Below are 23,085 nucleotides of genomic sequence, written 5' to 3' on the forward strand. Positions count from 1 at the left end.
TACATCAACAGTACCCGTGAAACCCAACATTGTTTGGCATGGGGGGCAGAGATACGGAGTGGACACAGCAGCATAGTCCAATAAATCTGCTTTTAACTATGCTTCCTGAGTTCCATGACTTCCATGACTTCAATGTCACATCACTGAAAATATCATTTGCCTCGTCTACAGACACGAGGAAGGTGTTCATGTCCAGCTTTCCTTTACCACAGTCTGCCTCACAGTTTGCGGCAGCTCATTTATCATCACGTGAATTGACCAAGCTGATTTTTGCTGATTTAACTTGTGCCCCAACTGTATTAAATGTATACGAGAAGTTGTCAATTCATGTCAAGACGTGACCGGGCTGGGATAATGCCTCATACTTTGCTCCGTCCAAGATACCTTCAAATTTGTTTGTCTCTCACTTGTGTACAGTAACTGCCGGAAACCTCTTCTCTAGTGTTCGGTTTACACTGCATTGTGGCGCTTCATGAGGTGCTCCCCGGAAAAGAAGCAGGAGTGAAGGAGGTTGCGCCTTCAACTACTGCTAAATGTTAATTACATCTTTGATTTTATATTTCTCACTATCTGATGCACGGCAGTATTACTAGCCAAACTTTGCGCATATAGAATACAATATGTAGTGCATTGATCCAGTAAATTATTCAAATCACATTGAGTCTAATTCATTTTTGCGGGAATTCATTTATACTCATTGGAAAGCTCTACAAATCTAATGTGACTATGCCACCACAAACCTACTGACGAATCGAAATGGAGAACCATCCCAATGAGAAATATCCTGCTGGGGCTCATTGGTTCAACGAGACATGACGGGGACATTCAATGAGTTTGAAGCCACCACTTCTCATTACATCTCATTAACACATACTGTGATTTCCCATTAAGACTCATTGAATATGGCCCCATCAATGTAATATTTGTCCCAAATCATCTATTGGGGATGAGAATTTTCCCAGTCACTGAATGAGATTTGTGTACATGATATCCAATAGGTTCAATGAGATTTTCATGGGATTTTGAATGAGACAGTTTCCAGCAGAGATGGGAAGGTCCACAACGCTCACGGGTTGTTCATGGCTTGTTCACGGGTATTTTGTAAAAATAAACAAAACATTTGAATCTGTATTATTTTATTGTACGTAGGCCCAACTTCAGTGGCCAGTGTAGCGGAGACACTTCTCTTGAACTTCCTTCGTCGTCTTATGCTCTGAATGATTGCAAAACGTACATGCGTCTTGATGCGTACACTTGGCATTGATGCGTCTTCCACGGAAACGATGCAATCCCCCTTAAACCACCACCGCAACCAGTGGTGGACCCAGACCATCGGCTTCTCTGTCGAAGCGAGTAACTGGGGAGGGGAAAGGGAAAAACTAATATGTAACGTAGCGTTTGCAGGGGCGGTCGCCGAACCGCCCCCTCCCCTTGATCCGCCACTGCGTCCAACTGATCACACAGACGAGCTGCGCTAGCTGTTCTTGTCGAAACAGGCGATCGCGGTACAGATCAGGTTGGTGTTCGTGACGGTCCAGTGCAAAGCATAATCATGGAGAAGGATATGTACATAATTAGCGCCACTGTGCATTTTATCTTGGTGTTTGCTCCGATTCAAATTTCCGAATGATTTCAGAGAAGGGAATTATAATTTGTATACTATATCCAATCCATATTTGTGTGATTCGTCTAATCTATATTCAGTGAGGGCGCTGCCAGAATCTGAAACGCTATACCTGTTTGTTTATCTTTCCCAACAGACATCGTACCATAGGAGTTAGAGCTGAAAACTGTAAGTACCAGGACTTTTTTCTTCTTGTTTGCTATTAAAAACAGCATATGCTTCATGCACGAAACGTAATTAACTCCTTTGAGTTCGTCCGCAAGGCGCATGTTTTTGCAGAACAGCATTGGAGCGACCGTTCGAATACATTCCGCCTCTGTACGCCAAAAATTAAGAGTTCCACATGAAAACACATTAACAATAATTCAGCCGAAAAATACCATTGTGCTTAAAAATCAGTTATACCCACAACTGTGACGAGTAAATTTGCCTCCTCAGCGTTTTCCCTCTTCAGCTGAATGCGTTACTTTGGAACGCTACGACGAGCATCACGTTTCTCATCTTGTGCGTTGTGATATTTTTCTTTTCATATTGTAGAGCACATTTTTGAAAGGTGTTTGACAACTTTGAACAACTCATCATTAATCTCGACAGTGTCATTATTAGCAACTTAGTAACTTCCAAATATTCGCTGCCACAACAGCTGCGCATGCCGCCACAATACTGTGCCACAATGCTGTGCCACAATGCATATTTGCAGATTTACAAGACACTACAATGTGTACCGACTCGAAGTTCGTCTTGGTTCAAGATCTGCCATTTGCTCATTCGGGACGTTGGCAGATGCTACATAACCTGATGGATATGTAAGTACTCTAGCACAAAAACCGATGGCGTGATCGAGAACAAGAGCAAAACTCTTTGCATGGAACTCCGTGAGCCACAGGGTGCCAAAGGAACAATGAGTCATGGTTCTAAGACGTAGATGGGGAGTGTGTGGATATACAAATATGTCACTCTTACTGCTGGGAATATGTCTGAACTATTTGAACTATTGCCGTAAAGATGCGAGCGACAACTAATGTTCCGAACAAATATGCTAGAAAAGTAAATATGGCACTCATGGGCATTTGGCTATGCACAAGTGTCTTGCGAGCACTGTCGTTCGAAACCGTGAGATTTCCGCAGTTGGGCACATTCAGTCGCGAAACCCAGCTGGTACGGGGAGGAGCAAGAAGGCGAGCTTCCACACCGGCTTAACCATGTCCCACCACGTGACGTGTACCGTTAGACAAAATAAAACTAAAACTAAGGTCTCTTATACCTCTTTTATATACCTTCTGCTTCAGATGTATGCCATTCGAGGGTATGGAAGAGGTACAACCTTCCGATTTTTACCTTCAACCCTTCTCAAGGGTATAAGGGTATTCGATTAAGGGTATAAGGGTATATATAAGAAGGGCTAACATAACATATTTATACCTCATCACCACGCATTTATACCCGGTACAAGGCATCGATCACAGAGGCCATAGCTCTCAGGTATAGGTGAAGCTGTTTACACGCATTCAGCCATAATAACAATGCTCCATGTTATTGCAGGCTAGGTATGATCGTCATATTCTGGCCCAAACGTGTCATGCTTCAGTTACGTAAGATGATGCAACTCTCTAGTAATCAACCATCAACACAGCCCAATTTCAACGGTACTGCATCTATACCGTACTTCCATTGTGTTTCCCACAATGTTCTCGCGGTAGCAAAGAACTCTAGCATAAGAGTTGTTTCCAGTAATAGTTTTATGTTGTCAAGACTCGCGCCTTTGTCTTCCCCTTCAAAATGTTCACTGTGTCCCACAAGAAGCCATTTGCACGGTGTGGTAGCAGAGTGGTCTATTGTATCTCCTTCAGCTGTGGACTAGGTAGTACAGACCAAAATATGTAATAATCTCAGGCTCCTTGAACATAACCGAAATGCAGGAAAGAACCACATCTCCAGTGAACTCATATGCCACTTGCGTGAATGTAGCGGTTGTGATCTCATTTTCTCTCAAACTATGTAAAGGGACTTATGGCGTTGTTTGCTTATGGAATCATGGAAGACAGCGACACGTGGCAATTGCGATAGCAAGCCATTCTGTGTGCCCAGTCCCCCTCTTCGGGGGGTCATTGTTGTGTCTGAGAATTTGTTGTCCGTTAATTCTCCCCTGTGTCGGGTCTCCTCCTTGTCATTATGTGCCAGCTAGTCTGCCCTTTTCACTCTTATCGGCTGTCGAAATACTCGCAAGGCGTTCAAGGCAGATATATACGAAACGATTTCGGACGCCCGCTTGATGTGAAACAAGGCTCAAACCACGACATGTCACTGAGCATGTCCGGAGCCTGCCGGACTGTGGATACCAAACCAAGCTCTCCATCTATGGCGAAGAAATCCAGTCTTGTCATTTCTACAGGAGGTAACTCTGAACTTGCTGTCCGCCAGCGGAGATGGTGCAAGACCGTTAGCACCACCAGTCCTCCTGTGCAGCTACTTCCTGTGCATGGCTAATCGAATATGTACAGATCAGTCTTTCGTGGCCTCCTAATGGAGACAACTACTTCCTCTTTTCCGCTTCCGGAATTGTAGGAAGCATGGTAGAGGGTTTAGGAGCACAGTGCGTGTGTACACCCGTGATGCCATCTAGTGAGGTTCTACAGAACTTACTTCCCACACGATCATTCCTAAGTGGCTCCAATTAGGGCGTACGCGATTTATGCAACCAGAGCAAGGAAGTACTCTTGTATTTGGCTTTCACTGAGTCGATATTGCATACTTTTGTGCAAAATTTGCTCTTGAACATTTCTAGATTGCTTTTACGATGTTGGTTCTAATATATGCGCAACTTTCCTTGTACAGTGCGTTCTGTGAATCGGCGCGCGCTACCGCTTGTGCACGTCTTAGGTAGGTCGTTCCGTATAATCCGGTTCCGGTCCGGTCCGAACGACCGTTCCGGTCGTTCATGTGTGTAGCCGGCCGGTCTCATTACATTTCATCAGTAGTCTATCATACGATGTCTGCGAGAGAGGTGCACCCGTCGGTTGTGCAACGTTTTTTGCTCGTGACGGTGTGAAACCGACCAAATGCACAGATTAACGGCACAGTCCTGGGATCAAACACTGTCTATAGGCCGCGTGTGTTTGCCTGGCATAAGGAATTTGTAGAAGGCCGTGCGAGCATGAAAAAGAAAGCCATGATCGTCGCCCACGAACGAGCATTACGGAGCAGAACATTTAAGTCATGTATAATCTTCTAGAGGCCGACCGACGTTTGAAGGATTCCGAATTTCATCTAAGCTCTAAAGTAGGAAGATATAGAAGCGCTGAATCAATAATCACAACGGACCTAGGCCTCCGTAAAGTGTCCTCCCGATGGTTCCAACGTCTTCCGGCTACAGAACAGAAGTCGGTATCTCTGACCGTGTGTGAGCGGCTATCAGTGCGGTTTGCAGAACGAAGGGACGCATTTTTAAAATGCATCGTTACCAGCGATGAAACTTGGGTATACGATACCACGCCCGAGTCGAAACAAGCAAGCGTGGAGTGGAGAGGGAAAGATGAAGCAACCCCTGTCAATGCCGAAACAGGACTCTCAGCTGTCATGGTGCTCACGCTCACAATGGCTGCACTGTAGTAACGGTCCCGCGCCAGACGGATTGGCATATATTTCGCGGTGGTTCGATCTCGTCTGTTAGTGAGTGAAGCGGTACGGGTAGTAACATTCTTAATTTATAAATGATATGCAGCATATTTTAGTTATTTAATATGCGAAAGAGTAAATTAAGAAATGGACACATTGGCACAAAGATAATACATAGCAGCTTTTAATATTCATTCAGTTGGAAATCTCAAAACCAAAAGGCAGAAAATAAAAGCAAGAAAATAATGTCTGATCCGCAGTGTCCACGAGAAGATGCCGTGGTGCAAATGTCGGGCTGATATGCAGAGCATGGCTTGTAGAAGCTGTGTAGAGCATGCAAATGTCAAGACGGACCTAGGGTAGGCTACGAGTAGTTTTTGACAGTTTCGCAGATTGGAGGGTCCGTAATTTTGTTTAGCGTATGCACATGTCGAGACGGACCGTGAAGGGGCTCATTATTTCATTCCCGCATCACCACCAGCAATGGCGTAGAGTGTCGCCCCCGGCGATGAATCTCCCCAGTCATCATCTCACAATAAAGTTGTAAGTTGTCGTTGTCGAGACTTACCAATCTTAGGTTAGGCTACGTTTGCGTATTTCACGGGTTGGATGGCCAGTCAGTTCGTGTAAAATGTGCACACGCTGAGAGTGACCAAGGTTGGGTTGGGTTGGGTCTGGTCTGGTCTGTTTTGTACGTATTTCGAACGTTGGAGGGTCAGACAGTTCGTGTAAAATGTGCACACGCCGAGACTAACCAAGGTTAGGTTAGGCTATTACGTATTCCACATGTTGGAAGGACTCAATCAGTTCGCGCAAAATGTGCACACGTCGAGACTGACCAAGGCTGGATTAGGTTTTTACGTGTTTCACACGTCAAAGGGTCAGTCAGTTCGTGTGGAATATGCACACGTCGAGACTGACCAAGGTTAGGTTAGGGGTTTACGTATTGCACGCTATGGGGGATCAGTGAGCCCGTGTAAAATGTGCACATGCCGAGACAGATCAAGGTTTGGTTAAGTCTTTATGTGTTTTACACGTTGGAAGGTCTGTCAAGTCGTGTAAAATATGTACACGTCGAGACTGACCCTGGTGAGGTTAGGTTTTCAAGCATGTCGGGACTGACCAAGCTTAGATTAGGTTAGGTTTTTACGAATTTCACAAGTTCGAAGGTCAGGCAGTTCGAGTAAAATATGCACACACCGAGACTGACACAGGTTCGGTTTTGTTTTACGTATTTCACACGTTGGAGGGTCACTCAGTTCAAGGAGAATATGCACATGTCAAGACTGACCAAGCTTAGGTTAGGTTAGCTTTTTACGTATTTCACACGTTTGAGGGCCAGTCCGTTCGTGTAGAATATGGAAACGTCGAGACTGACCAAGGTTAGCTTAGTTTAGGTTTTTACGTATTTCACACGTTGGAAGGTCGGATAGTTCGTGTAAAATATGCACACATGGAGACTGACCCAGGTTAGCTAAGGTTTGCCTTATGAAAAAAATATTGACGGTCTTTAAAAACTCTGTTGACAAATATGAATAACAATACAAAGAAACACGGCAGGTTGTCTATGGCAATCCTATTGACTTCCTATTCCAAATTGGCCACCGTGCATGTATTGAGAAGTGTCAATAGACATTATGCAATAAAGATTCCATACAAAGATGTTAAAAAGCGGTTTAGGCAGCTGCCATTCGCTACACCCTGCCATGGTTTAGTTTATGTGTATCTGATGCAAGACACGTAAGCAACAGGTATATAGCGACTCTTGGTTTGCTTTACGGCACGTTCCACGATGCAGCATGACCATGACCTGCAGTACATAGCTGCAGGTCAGTTGTAGAACATACCCTCTACGGTGAACGGGATGTCCACGGCAGCAGGACATTTATTCGTTGTTTTGATCATCGGACATCACATTTCCGTTTCTCTACGTTTGTTTTCCGGTATCGAACAAAGAAGCACAACAGCTGAAAAACGAAACAGAGACACATAGAAACAACCAAGAAGTCCAAAATGCTCATTGCGAAAGATTAAGAAAATTTTTTCTCAGGACCAATACTACAAACAGTACTGCTTCAAGACTTCGAAAGGTACTGGCATTACCTTCCTAACAGAAAACATGTATTATGTAATATTTTTCCCGCAAGCTTCTGCAAATTCGAGAGTCCTGCTCGCCTGTGACTCAAAAAGAAGGGTGAGCTGTCTATGTCTAGTTCGATTACACACAAAAACAACAGTCAAGCGAGGAATTGTTTGGAGTATTAACTCTCAATCAACGTAACGTCTGTGTTTCTTAGTCTGTGGCATTTACCGGTACGCGTCACAGGAAGACTGAATGACATTTGTCAGAAGCAGAGTGCGTTCCTGTGTAAGATTTGCCGCACCCAAAATGACGACTGCCTATGTCAGTATATGCCGCAAAAATGCGCGATTGTAGCACTGCTCAAGTTTGGCTTTCGACCGACGCATTCAATGTCTGAAACTAAAGGCAGTAAGAAACACAGAGCTCAGGTTGATTGAAAATTAATACTCCGAACAATTTCTCGCTTGAATGTTGTTTGTGTCCGTAATCGAATTGGACTTACACAGCTCACCCTTCTTTTCGAGTAAGAGGCGAGCAAGACTGAAATTAGCGTAGAATCACACCTCTCGGGTACAGAGGGAGCATCCCAATAAAGACTACTAGGGATGCTGATGACTTATCGATGGTGAGTAACTAGCTTGAACTACCCAAATCCCAGAGCAAGAGGGCTCGCACATTTCCTCCCTCACCTGTGCCACCATCATCCCTCCCCTGGTTGCACCGAGCCGCCACGACAGAGCAGGCTTCCCTCTATATCACCCTCCCACCTCGCGTTGCAAATAATAGCTATGGATGCGCCGAGCCGCCACTGTGGAGAAGACTGACAGCACCATGCCCCCTACATCACCTCCTTCGCGTGGCAAATAATAAAAAGGTATATATGGACAGGTAGCAAAACTTCCATAAGGCCCTGCGTCTTCAGATAACGCCATGCTAGAGACAGCCAGCGCCAATCATCCGTTGCGTGGACTATTATAATTAAATGACGCCAGCTATGACGTCAGCAGCAATACTAATAAGCAGTGCATAATTAGCCATAGCGCGTTTCACCTCATTTGCGCTGTATTCCCTTCCCCTTTTGCTGACCGAGACATACTAATCACCCAGGGCAGCAATACCAGACGAGAACAAAGAAAAATAAATCACATCAGGTTTAATGACACATATCAGTTCGAAATACATAGAGCTAGCACAGGTTTTGACGAAGGGCACGTGGTAACCTCAAATAAGCAGGAAGATTCGATTAAGGTCCATCCCTCACCTAGACCTAAACGTACACGTAGTGATTAGCCGTTTGTATTTCTTCAATGAGTTGTCATCATGAGTCCGTTGCAAAAGAAAACATGGCATCGTTGGTACACAGCTGATTCGCTAACTCACACTATCATGGCCAGTGGTGCCATGACGAAACCATTGTTTCGCGGGTCCAGCTACACGGAATGGATATCACTGATATGTTCACACGTGTTAATCTTAGCTCCAGTAAACCTCCAATATCCCTAGGATATCCCTACAAGGTTGTGAACGTCCTGAATATCTGGACATTCCAGCGATATCTGTGGGATATCCGAGAACAAGATTCGCGTTTTAGTTTTTCCCAGTAAATAATTTTAATTTTTTTAAATTTTAATTTTCCCTTATGTCCCAGGGACGTCTGTTCGATATCGCGCTTTAGATGTTTGAAAAGAAGCAGCCTGCATCCCCGAGGTATCCATGCAAGATCTAGTATATACCAATTTTGGGCACTGAACTCATTGGAACCATTGAACGTCAGTGGGATGTTGCCAGGACGCCGGCTGGAGATATACGGATAAATATGTAATGTTTCACATGTTATTTGGATGGCAACTTTTTTCTTGTGCTGAGAGCAAGCAAAAACTTTTGTGAACCTTAACTAGATATGGGGGAGCAAGTAAAACCGTCATGTATCTCTATCGTTCGCGTGCAGCTGGCCATGCAACGTATTATCTGTGCATGACACTAGTCGAGCGACAGAATTCGACCACTTTTACAGCTCCACTCGACAGGTAATCACGTTATAGACAATAGCCTGAATTAAAAACACAATACTTGATAGGAAGGAATGTCAGAAACGTCATTGGTTATACCTTGAATCTGCACATACAGGAATTAACTGCAAAGACGTACCCCCTCACCGTTACATATGTCTTACGGCGCAATACTCTTGTAATGCACGTGCCACAACAATTTTTATTTCAGTATATGCTCCAGCCATTCCGGCAACACACTATTGTGGATGCTCGGTATCCCTCCGCGTACGCGGTGGGGTGGAAGGGGCGCACAATGGGGGACCGCTCTTATATTTAGGGTGAGAGCACCTTTAAACACACTTACGTTCATTATATTTACCATATGTATATGTTTTTAGATACTTACTTACTTTCCGTTAATATCACCGTGGCGTCGTCACTTCTGATGCGTCAAGTGAAATAAGTGCACATTATATTGAATTTCAACAGTCAGAGCAACACTTCATAAACGTCCCACATTTGCCCCAATATCCCGAGGTGACATCGTATAGAGATACCTGGGACGTCCTAACAGTGCCCATATCCTGGTCTCCTGTATGTCGCATGGATATCTATGGGATATTAAAGCTGCTCCCAGGGATAACCCATTGTCCAAAATGGAATAACCTACAGACATCGTCTGGACATATGTTGTTTGTTGGGACATTGGCATGGAAGATTGCCTTCAACATAAAAAACTAGAGGTCCACCGCAAGAACACTGGAGGTCCTATTCCGACCCAAAAATCGAGAATGATATCAAGATATTTTTGGGACTTCCTCAGGATCCAAAATGGGGAAGAAACCCTGATCCCCTTGATATCGCACGTATGTAAACGAGACGTTTCTAGATATCCCTGAGACATTGGAACGTCAGATACAGTATATGCGCAGGATATGCTTTGGACATATATGGTTTACTGGGGCTATAGTTAAGTCGGCTATGAGATCTTCTCTCATTAAGTCCTGTGTGCACACTGCTCCCTCCAGCTATGAGATGCAACTTTCTAGAATGAGGAATGCGGGTTACCCTGAGCAAGTGTTGCTGTCAACTGCGGAGGTCCTCTTGAGGGAGTTCAGTAATCGTCAGTCACCCGCTAGAGCAGACCGGCTAAGTGGTAGGCCAGTAGCCATCCCGTATATCCACAGGGTATCTCACAATTTGAAAAAAAAAAAAAAAAAAGTGGCTACGAGATGTGGAGTGAATGTTGTATTTACTGCTCCGTTGAAATTGCAGTCTGTTTGCGCAATAATCAATGTATCAAAGAGGCCTTTAGAATGTAATGTGAAACATCGACAGCCATTCGTGGATTGCAACCTTCATATTGTCTACCGCATACCGCTTCAGTGCGGCAGATGCTATGCTGGTCAATCATGTAGATGCCTTAAAGGGATAGTCGCATCCGGAAGCGTGTTTCGGAACTGTTATGGTCATGTTCCCTGTCGTTCATAATGTACGCCGGCAAATTGTATCCGCATAAATCCGCTTAGTTGACTCAGAAACGATTTTTAAATCCCCGGCAATCCCCGCAAGGCGCCGACACTGGATGACGTCACCCGGATAAACCAACCATCAGGAGGCGCTCCTTCCCGCCGGAGTGCGGTGTGTGTCTGAGCGTGCGTCTGACCCTTTTTCTTGTTGTCTTGTCGCGTTTGCTTTAAAGTATTTTGAACCACAGCGTGTCCCTTAGGATATCACGCTGTTGACGTGCGATGTCACAGCCAAGAAACCGGTGCTACGTGCCCAGGTGCACAAAGACTTATAACGCGAATCCCGAGCTTACATTTCATCGACCTCGCAATGGCGAGACGAAACGAAAGTGGGAGGCAGCGATCGCCAGCCACTATACTGTGGTGTGGCCCAAGATTTGCGTGTTTCACGCGTCTGTTCCTGTCATTTCGCCGACAACGCCTATTTCGATGAAGATGTATTGCAAGTTCGGCTCGGGCTACGGCAGAAACTGAAGCGGCTGAAGATTGACGCCGTGCCTACCACATTCGATCAGGAACAAGGGCAGGAACCAGTAACGGAGGTAAGTGAAAATCCTGCGTGGTCACAGCTACGCTGCGATGAAAATTATCAGTTGTCACAGTAAACATCAATGCGAACACCTGGCCTCGCCGCCGATTGTAACGTCACAATCACATCATCTACTACTATTGTACACAAATTATTACAATGATTGCAGTATCCTGACGCAACAGTACGCGTACTATCGAGAAAAAAGATCGGTGTGTTGTTGCTGTGCTAATTGTCGCCTGTATTATGCAGGAGTAACGTAACACTCTCACATGACAGCGTTATTCTAATGTTATTCCAGCTAGTGAATGTTTCTACAGTTCATAGTGTAAGCCAGTGGCAGCATTCAGGGATGTGAAAACATCGCAATCTGTGTTTCGCTACGTCCGAGACACTTCACATTGCATCAGTATTCTACTGCAGCCTTGTTGCTAATTTCTGGCTCTATTTCAGGCGGCAGCAAGCACTCCAACGGAATCAACTGGATTTGGTATGTTTTGTCAAGCCACGAAAATATTGCGATTCTTTTTGCACGTCTCACAAAATAATGGATATGTACGAGCCCTGAAAATTGTCGAGTTCTGTGAAAGGAATCTTCTGTGATGTGGCTGCCAGCGTTTATAACGTAATGTCTACAGGAAAATAACTGTGCCAGTGAAACAGGGACCGCAAAGGGGAAGATTTATTTGCATAGTAATTTTTATGTTTGTTATTGTACCCGCTAGGCCCTCAACATACTCTCTTGAGTGTTAACACTGAAGGCCATATTTCAGATGCGGAGGTCATGGCTGAAGCAAGTGCTGGGGACCCACTTCACGGCGCATCTCACAAGGGGGTTGTTATCCCCTGATTCCAGGAAGAGGAAAACAATGGACACAGACCTGCATAGCGTATTAGTACACCAGATATGGATCCGCCAACATGAACCCTCCTAACATCCCTGTGGCAGAACCACAGCACAACATAATAAAATAACTTAGGTTTATTTGCCTCCCATACATAATGGGAGGCAAATAAACCTAAGCTATTTCGTTATTCCCACTCCGTCATACTCCACTGTACAATAAATCGATACAATTATAGGGTCATTCTTTATTCCCGTCACTACACCGCATTGACAATCTGCACAGAATTCAAAATATTCCCACCTCGGCACTAACTTAGTGCAGCACAGTCCGGATTTGATGCCAGAGCTAATACCGCCATGTGTAGTAGTTTTTGCTGTACAGAGTGGTAACCAGTCTGTTGACTGCAACTGGAGATACAGAGTGACAAGACAAAACATCCCCACACTGCAATGAAGAAAAGACGAAAATTTTGGTGCCATAGGCACACTTCGTGTAAGTGAGCCCTTGGTCATCCCCCTTGCCTCCCATCAGAGGTTTTCGAGGATACTATAGGTGTGTGCTGTACGGATAAACCTATCCGTACACCACACACCTATAGTATCCTACACAAGGTAAACTACTACAAGGGCTCACTTACACGAAGTGTGCCTATGGCAGCAAAATTTTCGTCTTGCCACTACAAGTCTCCAGTTCCAGCCATCAGTATGCACCATCTTGTCTCTCTTGTCAAGACACCCTTGTTTCGATGGTCCTAACGCTGATAGCCTTGATAGGACGTAGGCGGGAACTCCCTCCTGATTGCTCGGACAACGCATTTAGGAACCTGTCGTCTGTTCCTTGGACCAAGGTATCCCCAGACCCATCTTGTGAATGACGAGTATGCCGTGAACCTCAGGCAGCTGGAAAAGACAACTTTTTGTTTAGCATCATATCTTGTGGGCATTTGCATACCTGCCAAATCTCCCGCAGTGTTGGGAAGACAATGACCAGAACACAAGAACAGATGCTATCCCAACCTTGGAGTTCAAAGCCTGTGCATTCCTTCCTTAGTTCCAGGGTCTCCTGCATTTTGAATGTGGAAGGTTGGCAGGAGTGCAACATAGTACACCAGAAAAATGTCCACCTCTTTCAGGATGAGCCCGATTCCAACTGCTAACTCCCTCCCAAACGAGCTTCCCTCCAATTTTGGCAAATCCAATTTCTCCCAAAATATGTTACTCTTACATTCTTCAGTAACATGCTTCCCCCCTTCATTGGCATCTCAAATGCTTCTGTTTTCAGACTTGTAAGACTTTCCTTCAGAGTTCAAAATTCCCACTGCATATCTGTCAATCAATCAGGGTGTTGTGTTGCCAATCAGGTCATGGCTAACTGGCATAATTGAGAGCATGTCGAGACTAGCTGAGGCGGCTGTGTTGCTTCACTTTTCCTAATGGAATTGTTGGACCAGCATTCTCTGTTTGTCCCCCATCTTCTAGGCCAAAAAGCTGCTGAGAATAGTCGCCCCTTTTGTATACAGCCCTTGTCCACTTTAGGTGCGACAATTTGCATAACCAACAACACCCGACTAGCACCCGAGTTTACCCTTCCGAATCTTGATGGGGGGGGGGGGTCATTTAAACCGAAAAATTCATTACGGTCGTAATCATATAGCAAACAGGAGAGCACTACAGCAGGCTTACCTGTGGTCCTCGGGATTGAGTCGCCTAAAATGTTGATCATAGCGGCAGAATTCAGGCGCGTACACCACTGGAAGCTCTCTACGGAGGCAGATGTCCCTGAGTAATGGGTGTTGTGTTATGCAGTGCACGGCGGCACTGTTGCACATTTCTACCCACCTAGAATGGCAACACAGGCGCTTGTCGGGCTCCTGTGGGTCGCAGACTCCACACAGACACCTGCCGATTTCAACATTCTAAACTGTTTCACACATCCGACGGCAACCATGCAAAGAGATACGTCACTCAAAAATGTCATCCCGCGGGTTAGCCGCAGCCACATCTCGTGGATGGTCGGCGGGTTCCAGAGTCATTGGGTCCGTAGAGTATGGGTCATCATCCACAATTAACTCGTCGCCGCTACCGCTAACATATTCGTCAGAATCTCCCCCAGAGAGAAACATCACTCTCGTTTTCCGACTCCATGTTTGCTCCCTTCGCTTCGCAATCGCCAAACAGCCGCGGCTCGCATTTACCTAGGGCGCGCGCTGATTGGCCTTATCCGTGTGACGTTTGCTCCCACTTTTAGAGAGCGAGGGCGCAAGGATTCCGGTTTCCTTTTCATCGGATTGCGCGAAAAGTACGCCGCAGATCGAAATGGAATTTTCGGGCCCACTTCAGTGGTCGGAAGGAATTAGAATTCGCATTCGTTTCGAAATTGACCTCGGAGAATGCGACTGTCCCTTTAACAACAGGCTTATGGAACATGCCTCCTCACTTGGAAGAACCCCATCCGGTCACTCGAGCGTCCCCAGGCAAAAATCTAGAGTGGGACCAGCCCAAAGTGGTTTTTGAGACAGGTATCATGCTGGTCCCCACTCCCAGGTGGTCCCAGTAGGGAACCACTCTGGGATGGGGACTGCTTGGGATCTGGAACCAGTCAGGAAGTGGGGCCACTTGACGGATGGGATTTCAGTGGGACCCGTCTAGGCCCTGATCCCAACCAAGGCAAAAATCTGGAGTGGGACCACTTAGTTACTGGGACCAGTTGAAAATGGAACCAGCTTCACGATGGTCCCACTTGAAGTGGAACCAGTGCAATTGATCCAGTGGTCCCCTCTGCTAAGTGGTCCGGGATCCGGCCACTTAGCAGCTGGGACCACTGAATGCATGAACGAAAATAATGCGTAGAAATGCACATATTACTGAAGTAAATACAGTTTATTTTGCTAAAAGCATACACTGAGCAGAAAGAAATAATGAATACATCTCTACATGTACATACTACGTAGTATAAGTCTGATCACTCACTGTGTCTAGACAGAGCATATGCCTGACTGTGCCATGCACTCACGGACCACAGGGAGCTTTCGTTCGTTGGCCACCTCACATCTTGTATTTTCTCAGAGAAGATGACACATGACACTCCTGTTTTCCATGCAGGTCGCGACATACACCCCCTTCCCGCCGTACGTTCGGAATCTTCTTATGCTGTTTCTCTTCAAGTTCCTCCTAAGTTTCTTAAATGAAACATCTAATTAATAGTAATCAAAACATCACGGTCACTACTCATACCCGCAAACGTTCGCGACGTACAGTCCGATTGGCGTTTCACAGTGCGTTCTTGCCCCTACGCCGTTTACGTCTTCTTGGCGTCGAAACTCTTCCAGGAAACCGACAATGTGTTGCGCAGAAACCACTGTCATCGCATTGCCTTACAAAGCGCACTAAAATACACGCAAATACTGCACACGAGGGAGGTACACCATCCTTGCGACGGCAACGGAAGACAAAACCAACTTGCCGCGACGCGTCCAAGTTCCAACTGCCACCTGCCAATCTCGCCTCTCGCCCTCTCCTCTCTCTATCGGCTCTCGCCGAGCCGCCGTGGCGTCTTCACATTGCATAAGCCTCTGCAATTACATTTTCTTCTTTTTTCGTTGTCTTTCTTCTAGTTATTTAGTTTAATTTTTGTTGTTGTTGAGATGTATTTTTTTACATTTCTCTGGTACTTAATATGTTATGATATTCATGCACCTTCAGATGAGAATATATGCACGAATTGGAGTTACAGGGATATAGTACCCAGGCAAAAATCTGGAATGGGACCACTTCGAAGTGGATTATCGGACAGGAACCACTTGGAAAGTGGAACCATTCAATGGCTGGGACCAGCTAAAAGTGGAACCAGTTTCACGGTGGTACCACTTGCAGTGGAACCAATGGAAATTATCCAGTGGTCCCCTCTGCTAAGTGGTCTCGGATCCGACCACTAAGCAGATGGGACCACTAAATGCATGACCGAAAGTAATGCGTAGAAAAGCACATACTGTTGAAGTAAATATTGTTTATTCTGCTATGAGCATACACTAAGGATAAAGAAATAATCGATACATCTCTCACGTACTAAGTCGCACACGGGTAATCACTCACTGCGTTCAGACGAGGCATGTGCTTGTGTTGAATTTGCGATGCACTCACGGACAACAGGGAACATGGCATTTTGTTGACCACCTCACACCTGTATTTTCTCAGGGAAGATGACACCTCCGTCCATGTAGGTCGCGGCATGTACCATTTTCCTCTTCACCAAACGATCCTAATCTTTATACTCGTCTTAACCATGTTTCTCAGGTTCCTCTAGCTCCTGAAATAAAACACATAATCTGTAGTAATCGAAGCACTACGGTAAGCACTTATACCTCTTAACATCGGAAGAAGCATTCTGTGCAATGCGTTTGGCGTTTCATCGTCTGGTTCTTCTGCGGACGCTGTGTCTTCCTAGCGCCGAAACTTCTCCGAGATATCGCCAATATGTTTCACATGACTCATTGTCATCACGTTGTCTTAGAAAACGCACCAAAACCACGTAAATAGTGCACAGGAGATGCCCGATATCTGCAACGGCAACCGAAGAAAAAGAACGACCTCGCAACGACGCGTCAAGTTCCAACTGACGCCTGCGCTCTCTCTGCTCCCTCTCGCCTCTCGCGGCCCGCCGTTAGAATTTGAATTGAAAGCCTCCTGCCGCACTGGAGCGCCCTCATAATTATTGCATCTGCTTTGGGCCAGCCCGTGCAATTACCTCTTTGTTTTTAGTTCTTCTAATTATTTGGCGGAGTGTGTCATCTTTGGATTGTGTCTTTTGGCATTTTGCTGGTACATTCTGTGACATTTGCCTTTAAATGAGAATATGAGCACGAATTGAAGTTACAGCATATATTTTATCGAAGACGTAAACGGCTAAAAAATCCAGAAATATAGATCATACGTGTGCTAAAATACATCAAAATAATAACTAAAAAAGCACACAAAAAACACAGAAGGGTATATGGCAAGAGTGGACTCTTCTTCCCCTAACGGATCTCAAAGGGGGAAGCTGCCCAGCTTGCAATCTAAAGTGGTTCAATTGACCATTGTGGGAACAAAATGGTACCTGTGGGGCTCCCACTGTAAGTTCTGGAACCATTTGAGGCCAGAGTGGTACCATTGATTTCACTAATGTGGAACCAGCCACCCAACTTGCGAATCCAGCTGGGACCACCAAGATTCAACTGGAACCATTCCGGAACCATCCACATTCAAATGGAACCAGTCCAGATTCAAATGGAACCATTCTGGAACCAGTCCAGATTTTTGCCTGGGTATATTTCATCGCAGACGCGTGCACCTGGATAAACAGCAATAAAAAGAGGTCACGCATATGCTAAAAGAGATCAGAGTAATAGATCAAACAAAACCAGAAGGATATATGGCAAGTGTGGACAAGATGAAATCTCAGAGGGGGAAGCTGGGAAGCTGCCCAACTTGGAGTCTCAAGTGACCATTCTGGGAACAAAATGGTACCTGTGAGGCTCCAGTTGGAACTTCTGGAACCATCTGAGACCAGAGTGGTACCACTGATGTCAGCAAAGTCGAACCAGCCACCCCACTTGGGAATCCAGCTGGGACCATCCACATTCAGCTGGAACCATTCCGGGACCATCAAACATCCAACTGGAACCATTCTGGGACCAGTCCAGATTTTCGCCTGGGTCCATTGCCGTGATTGTAAGTGCATGCCGTTTTTTAATCAGACCGAGGTGCTGGCAGTTCATAAAGATCAGTTGGTGCGGGAGATAATGGAGGCATTTCCTATTGCCATGCGTAAAGACAGAAGTGTCAGCTCCCCTTCTGTCACGTTGGCTGATGTGGAAAGAGATTTTCTACACATGGATAGCACTCAACATTAAGATGTTGAGTGCTATCTCCCAGCCAGCAGCATAAACCTTGTCCTCTCTGTACATTTTTAGGCGATAGTCGGTGTCCTAGATGTTAGCGTTTAAGATGCTGTGTTCCTTGATTAAACTTCAGTTGAGAGTCTGCAGTCGTCCTGTCTGCTTCTACCCTGTCCTTGCCTTCTTGCTGCTATTCGTCATCAATAGAACAAAGTAAGAATAACTATACAGCTGTAGCTTTTGTATTTTGCATCACACACGCACACGAGCTAAATCATGCCAGGGTGTAGCGAATGGCAGCTGCCGAACCCGCTTTTTGCTATTTTGGTGTGAAGTCGCTACTGGCCGGTTTCACGTCAGTTCAGGCAGGGAGGTCCCATCGACCTCTTGGATTTTCATTATTTTTTTATATTTAGAAGCTCATCGTACATGATGACCAACAGCGGTAAAATGAATAATTTGTACAAAATATTTTTCACGCAAAAAAATCCAGAAAATCCGGCCCTGAATTCGAGTGTTTCAGTTTTGCCGTGTTTGCACGCGTACATCTCCCGAGTCTTAAAAGATACTGCAGTCAAATTTTTTTATGCTGTAGTATGCCTACAGGCCAGCAGTCCGAGTGCAAATTTTGGCGCGCACGAGCAACGCTCTGTGACATAAAAAATGGCGAACATGCTCTCTCGTGCGATTTTGTTCCAATTTCGACGCGTGATTTCTCTGACTGTAGATATTGTTCACTACCCTATTTGGTATCACTTCACTCAGCTTTTAATGCTCTTTCATCTGGTATATATATTGTGCGTGTACCTCCTACAGGTATCTGCTGAGACAGGCAAATGTCAAGGTATATTTCGAAAAATCAAGGATTTTGAGCGTCCGTTTCTCGAAAAGGCCCCTTTTTATTTCCTTTATATTTTGCCAGGACATGGCCCGATGTTAGACCTTCCATCTTACGTTAAAAAATTCTGCTTCAAAAGGCGTACACTGCCAATTGGCGCGTTAAAACGCGGCCCTAGTCTGCGTGCGTACGTGTCGGAGCCCGGCTGCCTGTACCGCGGGATGGCGGGCCTCGTGTCGATGCTCCCTTTGTTTGAGCAAGGTTGTCTGGCCTCAGCCTTACCTCAGCTATTCGTCGGCAAACTTTTGACGTCCTGCTGAAGAAATAATTCACTTCTGGGAGTTTGTGATTTCCAACAAAGCATCATAATGAAATCCTATACGTTGCCTTAAAGCCTTATTTCAAAGGCTAGTTCAAACTTAATGGTCAGCGAAGGTAAAACCTCACTCTTGCAAGCTCCGTACACGGTGATCCAATACTGCACAAATAAATACCGAGTTAGGAATTGCTTTTTTTCAGGGTTCCCGCAAGTTCCTGCGAAGCTTGCTTTACTTCATTTTACGATATTTTTAAGTTATGCAGAGGGCTTTTAGCACGAAATGCGTGTGCTATGCTGAACTTGGAGCAGTACATTTCTTCTCAGGGCTAGGGAAGTGGGCGGGTCCTCGCATTTGTCATAGTTACATTAGATACGTTCAGAGCAGAGCCATACGGGAGACGCACCTAATGCACTTCGATTTCGCTCAAAACTGGACAGTAGCCATGCCTAGCGAACTAGAAGCGTGCCACTGCGGAAAACAGATTTCCATATTCACATGTGTGGTAACAGCTGGCACGGAAACGCACAGTTTTGGTGTGGTGAGCGAAGACTTCTGTCACGATTCAGCACAGTCACTGTTAGCTTCCATAGCTATTGAAGAATGTCTTGACGAGAATGTTCCTCTTGCAGCTAATGATTTACGTGTCACATGGAGCGGCGAGCCATTTTAAAAATCGGCATAGGCTCTATCAGCTCTCCAAATCTACTTTTGCGAGCGCGAGATGGCTGTTCAGGAACAGGCCACGACAAATGAGTGTGACAGGATCGGTGCACAGGATCGGTGTGACAGGAATCAAGCACCATGCCATGACACCTAACTTGCGTTCAATCGAGCAAAACGTCATCTTAGAGTCACAAGATGTGATAACGTGCTTGCCAAACACCTAACGCGCGTCCATTTACTCCATGTACGGGCTGAGGACACAATATGAAACCGTCTTAAATAGGCTTCTTTTGAAATAGGCTTCTTTTACAATGCAAAAGAAAAAAACAATGGGTAAACCTATACCGCATCAAAGTTGCATACATGGTTCGCATGCGTGGCAAAGCAAGACAGCGGAAAGTCTAGGCCGAGAGACATTTATAGCTAGTACTGTGGACAGTGAGTGCAGAAGACTGACATTTTCATAGAAAATTAGTGAAATCATTTGTCGCTGTCATTGCAAAAATACTGCCTTTTCGCAGTCTTGTAATTATATCGACATAGACTACCACTTTTGATTACACAAAGTTGTCCCTTTCTTGTATGACATCGACAGGAGGCCCGCCATCCCACGGCACCGGCAGCCGTGCTCCGACAAGTGCGCACGCAGACTAGGGCCACGTTTTAACGGGCTAATCGCCAGTGTATATCTTTTGAAGCAGGATGTTTTTACGTAAGATGAAAAGTCTAAGATCGGGCCATGTCCTGGCAAAATATAAATGAAATAAAAAGGGGCCTTTTCGAGAAACGGACGGTCAAAATCCTTGTTTTTTCGAAATATACCTTAACATTTGCCTGTTTCAGCAGATACCTGTAGGGGGTACACGCACGATATATATACCAGATGAAAGAGCATTAAAAGCTGAATGAAATTATACCGAATAGGGCAATGAGGAATATCTACAGTCAGAGAAATCACGCGTCGAAATTGCAACGAAAACGCACGAGAGAGCATGTTCGCCATTTTTTATATCATGGAGCGTTGCTCCTGCGCGCCAAAATTTGCGCTTGGACTGCCGGCCTGTAGGCCTACTAAAGTATTAAAAAATTTCACTGCAGTATCTTTTAAGACTCGGGAGATATACGCGTGCAAACAGGGCAAAACTGAAACAATCGAATTCAGGGCCGGATTTTCTGGATTTTTTTGCGCGAAAACTATTCAGTAGAAATTATTCATTTTACCGCTGTTGGTCATCATGTACTATGAGCTTCTAAATATAAAAAAATAATGAAAATCCAAGAGGTCGATGGGACCTCCCTGCCTGAACTGACATGAAACCGGCCTACTGCATAATGTTTATAGACACTTCTTAATACGCACACGGTGGCCAATATGGAATTGGGTGTCAATAGAAGTTGTATGGCCCATGTATCTACAATAGCACATACATACAAAATCAGTATGAAGGACATCAACATTCTATTCACAGAAGTCAATAAACTGATGAATGCAATAGGAATATGTCTATACAATACATGGACTTCAAATGAAGAGTCAATACAGAGTCAATGTTCATTTTTGTAACGGATTTCACACTTTGGAAGGTAAGGCAGTTTATTTAGAATATGCACATGTCGAAACAGACAAAGCTTAGGTTGGGTGAGGTTTTTAACGTACTTCACACGTTGGAGGGTCAGTCTCTTCGGGTAGAATATGGGCACGTCGAAACTGACCAAGGTTAGCTTAGGTTAGGTTTTTACGTATTTCACACGTTGGAAGTTCAGACACTTCGTATAAAATATGCACACAGTGAGACTCACCCACGTTGGCTAAGGTCTTTAGGTGTATCACACGTTGGAGGGTCAGTCAGTTGATGCAGAATATGCACATGTCGAGACTGACCAAGTTGAGGTTAGGTTAGGGTTTTACATATTTCACAAGTTGGAAGGTCATGCAGTTCGTGTCAAATATTCACACACCGAGACTGACCTAGGTTAGGTGAGGTTTTAAGAGGACATATCATATAGGTCTCAACTCAAAAATGAACTTTTTTCTGCGATAGATGGCGCCACACGCGCGGCCTTCTTACTCGTCCGACTTTGTAAGAAGTCCATCGCGTCTCTGATTGGAGGACACGACAAGCCCACGTGACAGGCGGAGACCTATGAGCTGGGTTGTGTTTCCTTTATTTTTCGATTTCCCCCTTTCCCCGATTTGCTTTTGCGCGGTGGATTTGGTTGTCTCGCGTTTGCTGTTTGGTGTGTACGTTTTACTGGCATTTCTCGAACATGCCGTGTGACTGTCGCGTACCGCCGTTACCACCTCGCTTTCTCGTGGATGAAGATTGCTCTGATCGGTAGCAGCGGGTTAAAGCTTTTCACCCGATACGCAGAGACTGTCCGTGGAGGTGTCTATTCGTGATATGGTGATCGTAGTTTTCAGTTTTCGTGGTGTCACAGGATCACGTGTCCCTGAGAGTATAGGGGGAGTCCAGTTGAGCTGAATAGCGATTTTTGTCAGAGGCAACGGTATCCAGAAAGGACGCGGGGTTGTCGACGGTCATATGACAGTGCAACATCCCGTTGCAAAACATCCCTGCTTTTCTTGCCAGTGACATTTACGCTGTTGAACCATGACGTTCGTTGCTGTCGATTGGTGTCGTGAAAGCGCTCCCTCAATCGGCTCGCATTATTTCATCGGCTCGCATTATAGAACTCAAGGCCGGTGCGCTCGCACAGGACTGCTAGCAAATTTCGATAGGGTTTCGCACTCCCCTTTAGAACATTGCGCGGGCCTTGTCGGGCCGGGCTTTACGTTTTTCGCACGTGCCCGTGCCAGGTTCGGACGCGACAACACATACCATGGTGCGGCATGTACGTCAACAGACTTCATGAGACTCGACAGCTGAATTTTTGTGTCCATTTTCATGCCTATTTCGTGTAACGGGTCTCGGTTCTTCTTCTTCATAGGGGTTAGAAGATGTCAGCAATATGGTACGGCTTGCTACTCCAAATTCCACACACATGCACTCACACACGTTGGGGCCCACAGGCGTGGTGGGCGCGTTTGGACAGCAGAAGGAGCGTCCTTCAACAAAGCCAGAGAGGAGCAACCGCGTACACACGACACCGCTCTCTCCGTGAAGCAGAGTGAGATGCTGATCAAGAGGAAAGCCGAAGTGCGGAGTTTT

The 23,085-nt window shown here is 45.5% G+C and overlaps 1 protein-coding gene across 2 annotated transcripts in view; it reads left to right on the plus strand.

The window, feature by feature from the left end:
• LOC135375319 (uncharacterized) overlaps positions 1-23,085 on the plus strand; it is a 151,401-nt gene that overhangs the window by 53,259 nt on the left and 75,057 nt on the right. For both annotated transcript variants that reach the window (XM_064608059.1, XM_064608061.1), the window contains exons 5-6: positions 1,761-1,792; positions 2,325-2,430. In XM_064608059.1, coding sequence (XP_064464129.1) covers positions 1,761-1,792; positions 2,325-2,430 — 138 coding nt within the window. The remainder of the gene's footprint in view (positions 1-1,760; positions 1,793-2,324; positions 2,431-23,085) is intronic.

The sequence above is a fragment of the Ornithodoros turicata genome, chromosome 1 (assembly GCF_037126465.1).
Source record: "Ornithodoros turicata isolate Travis chromosome 1, ASM3712646v1, whole genome shotgun sequence".
NCBI classification, from domain to species: Eukaryota; Metazoa; Arthropoda; class Arachnida; order Ixodida; family Argasidae; genus Ornithodoros; species Ornithodoros turicata.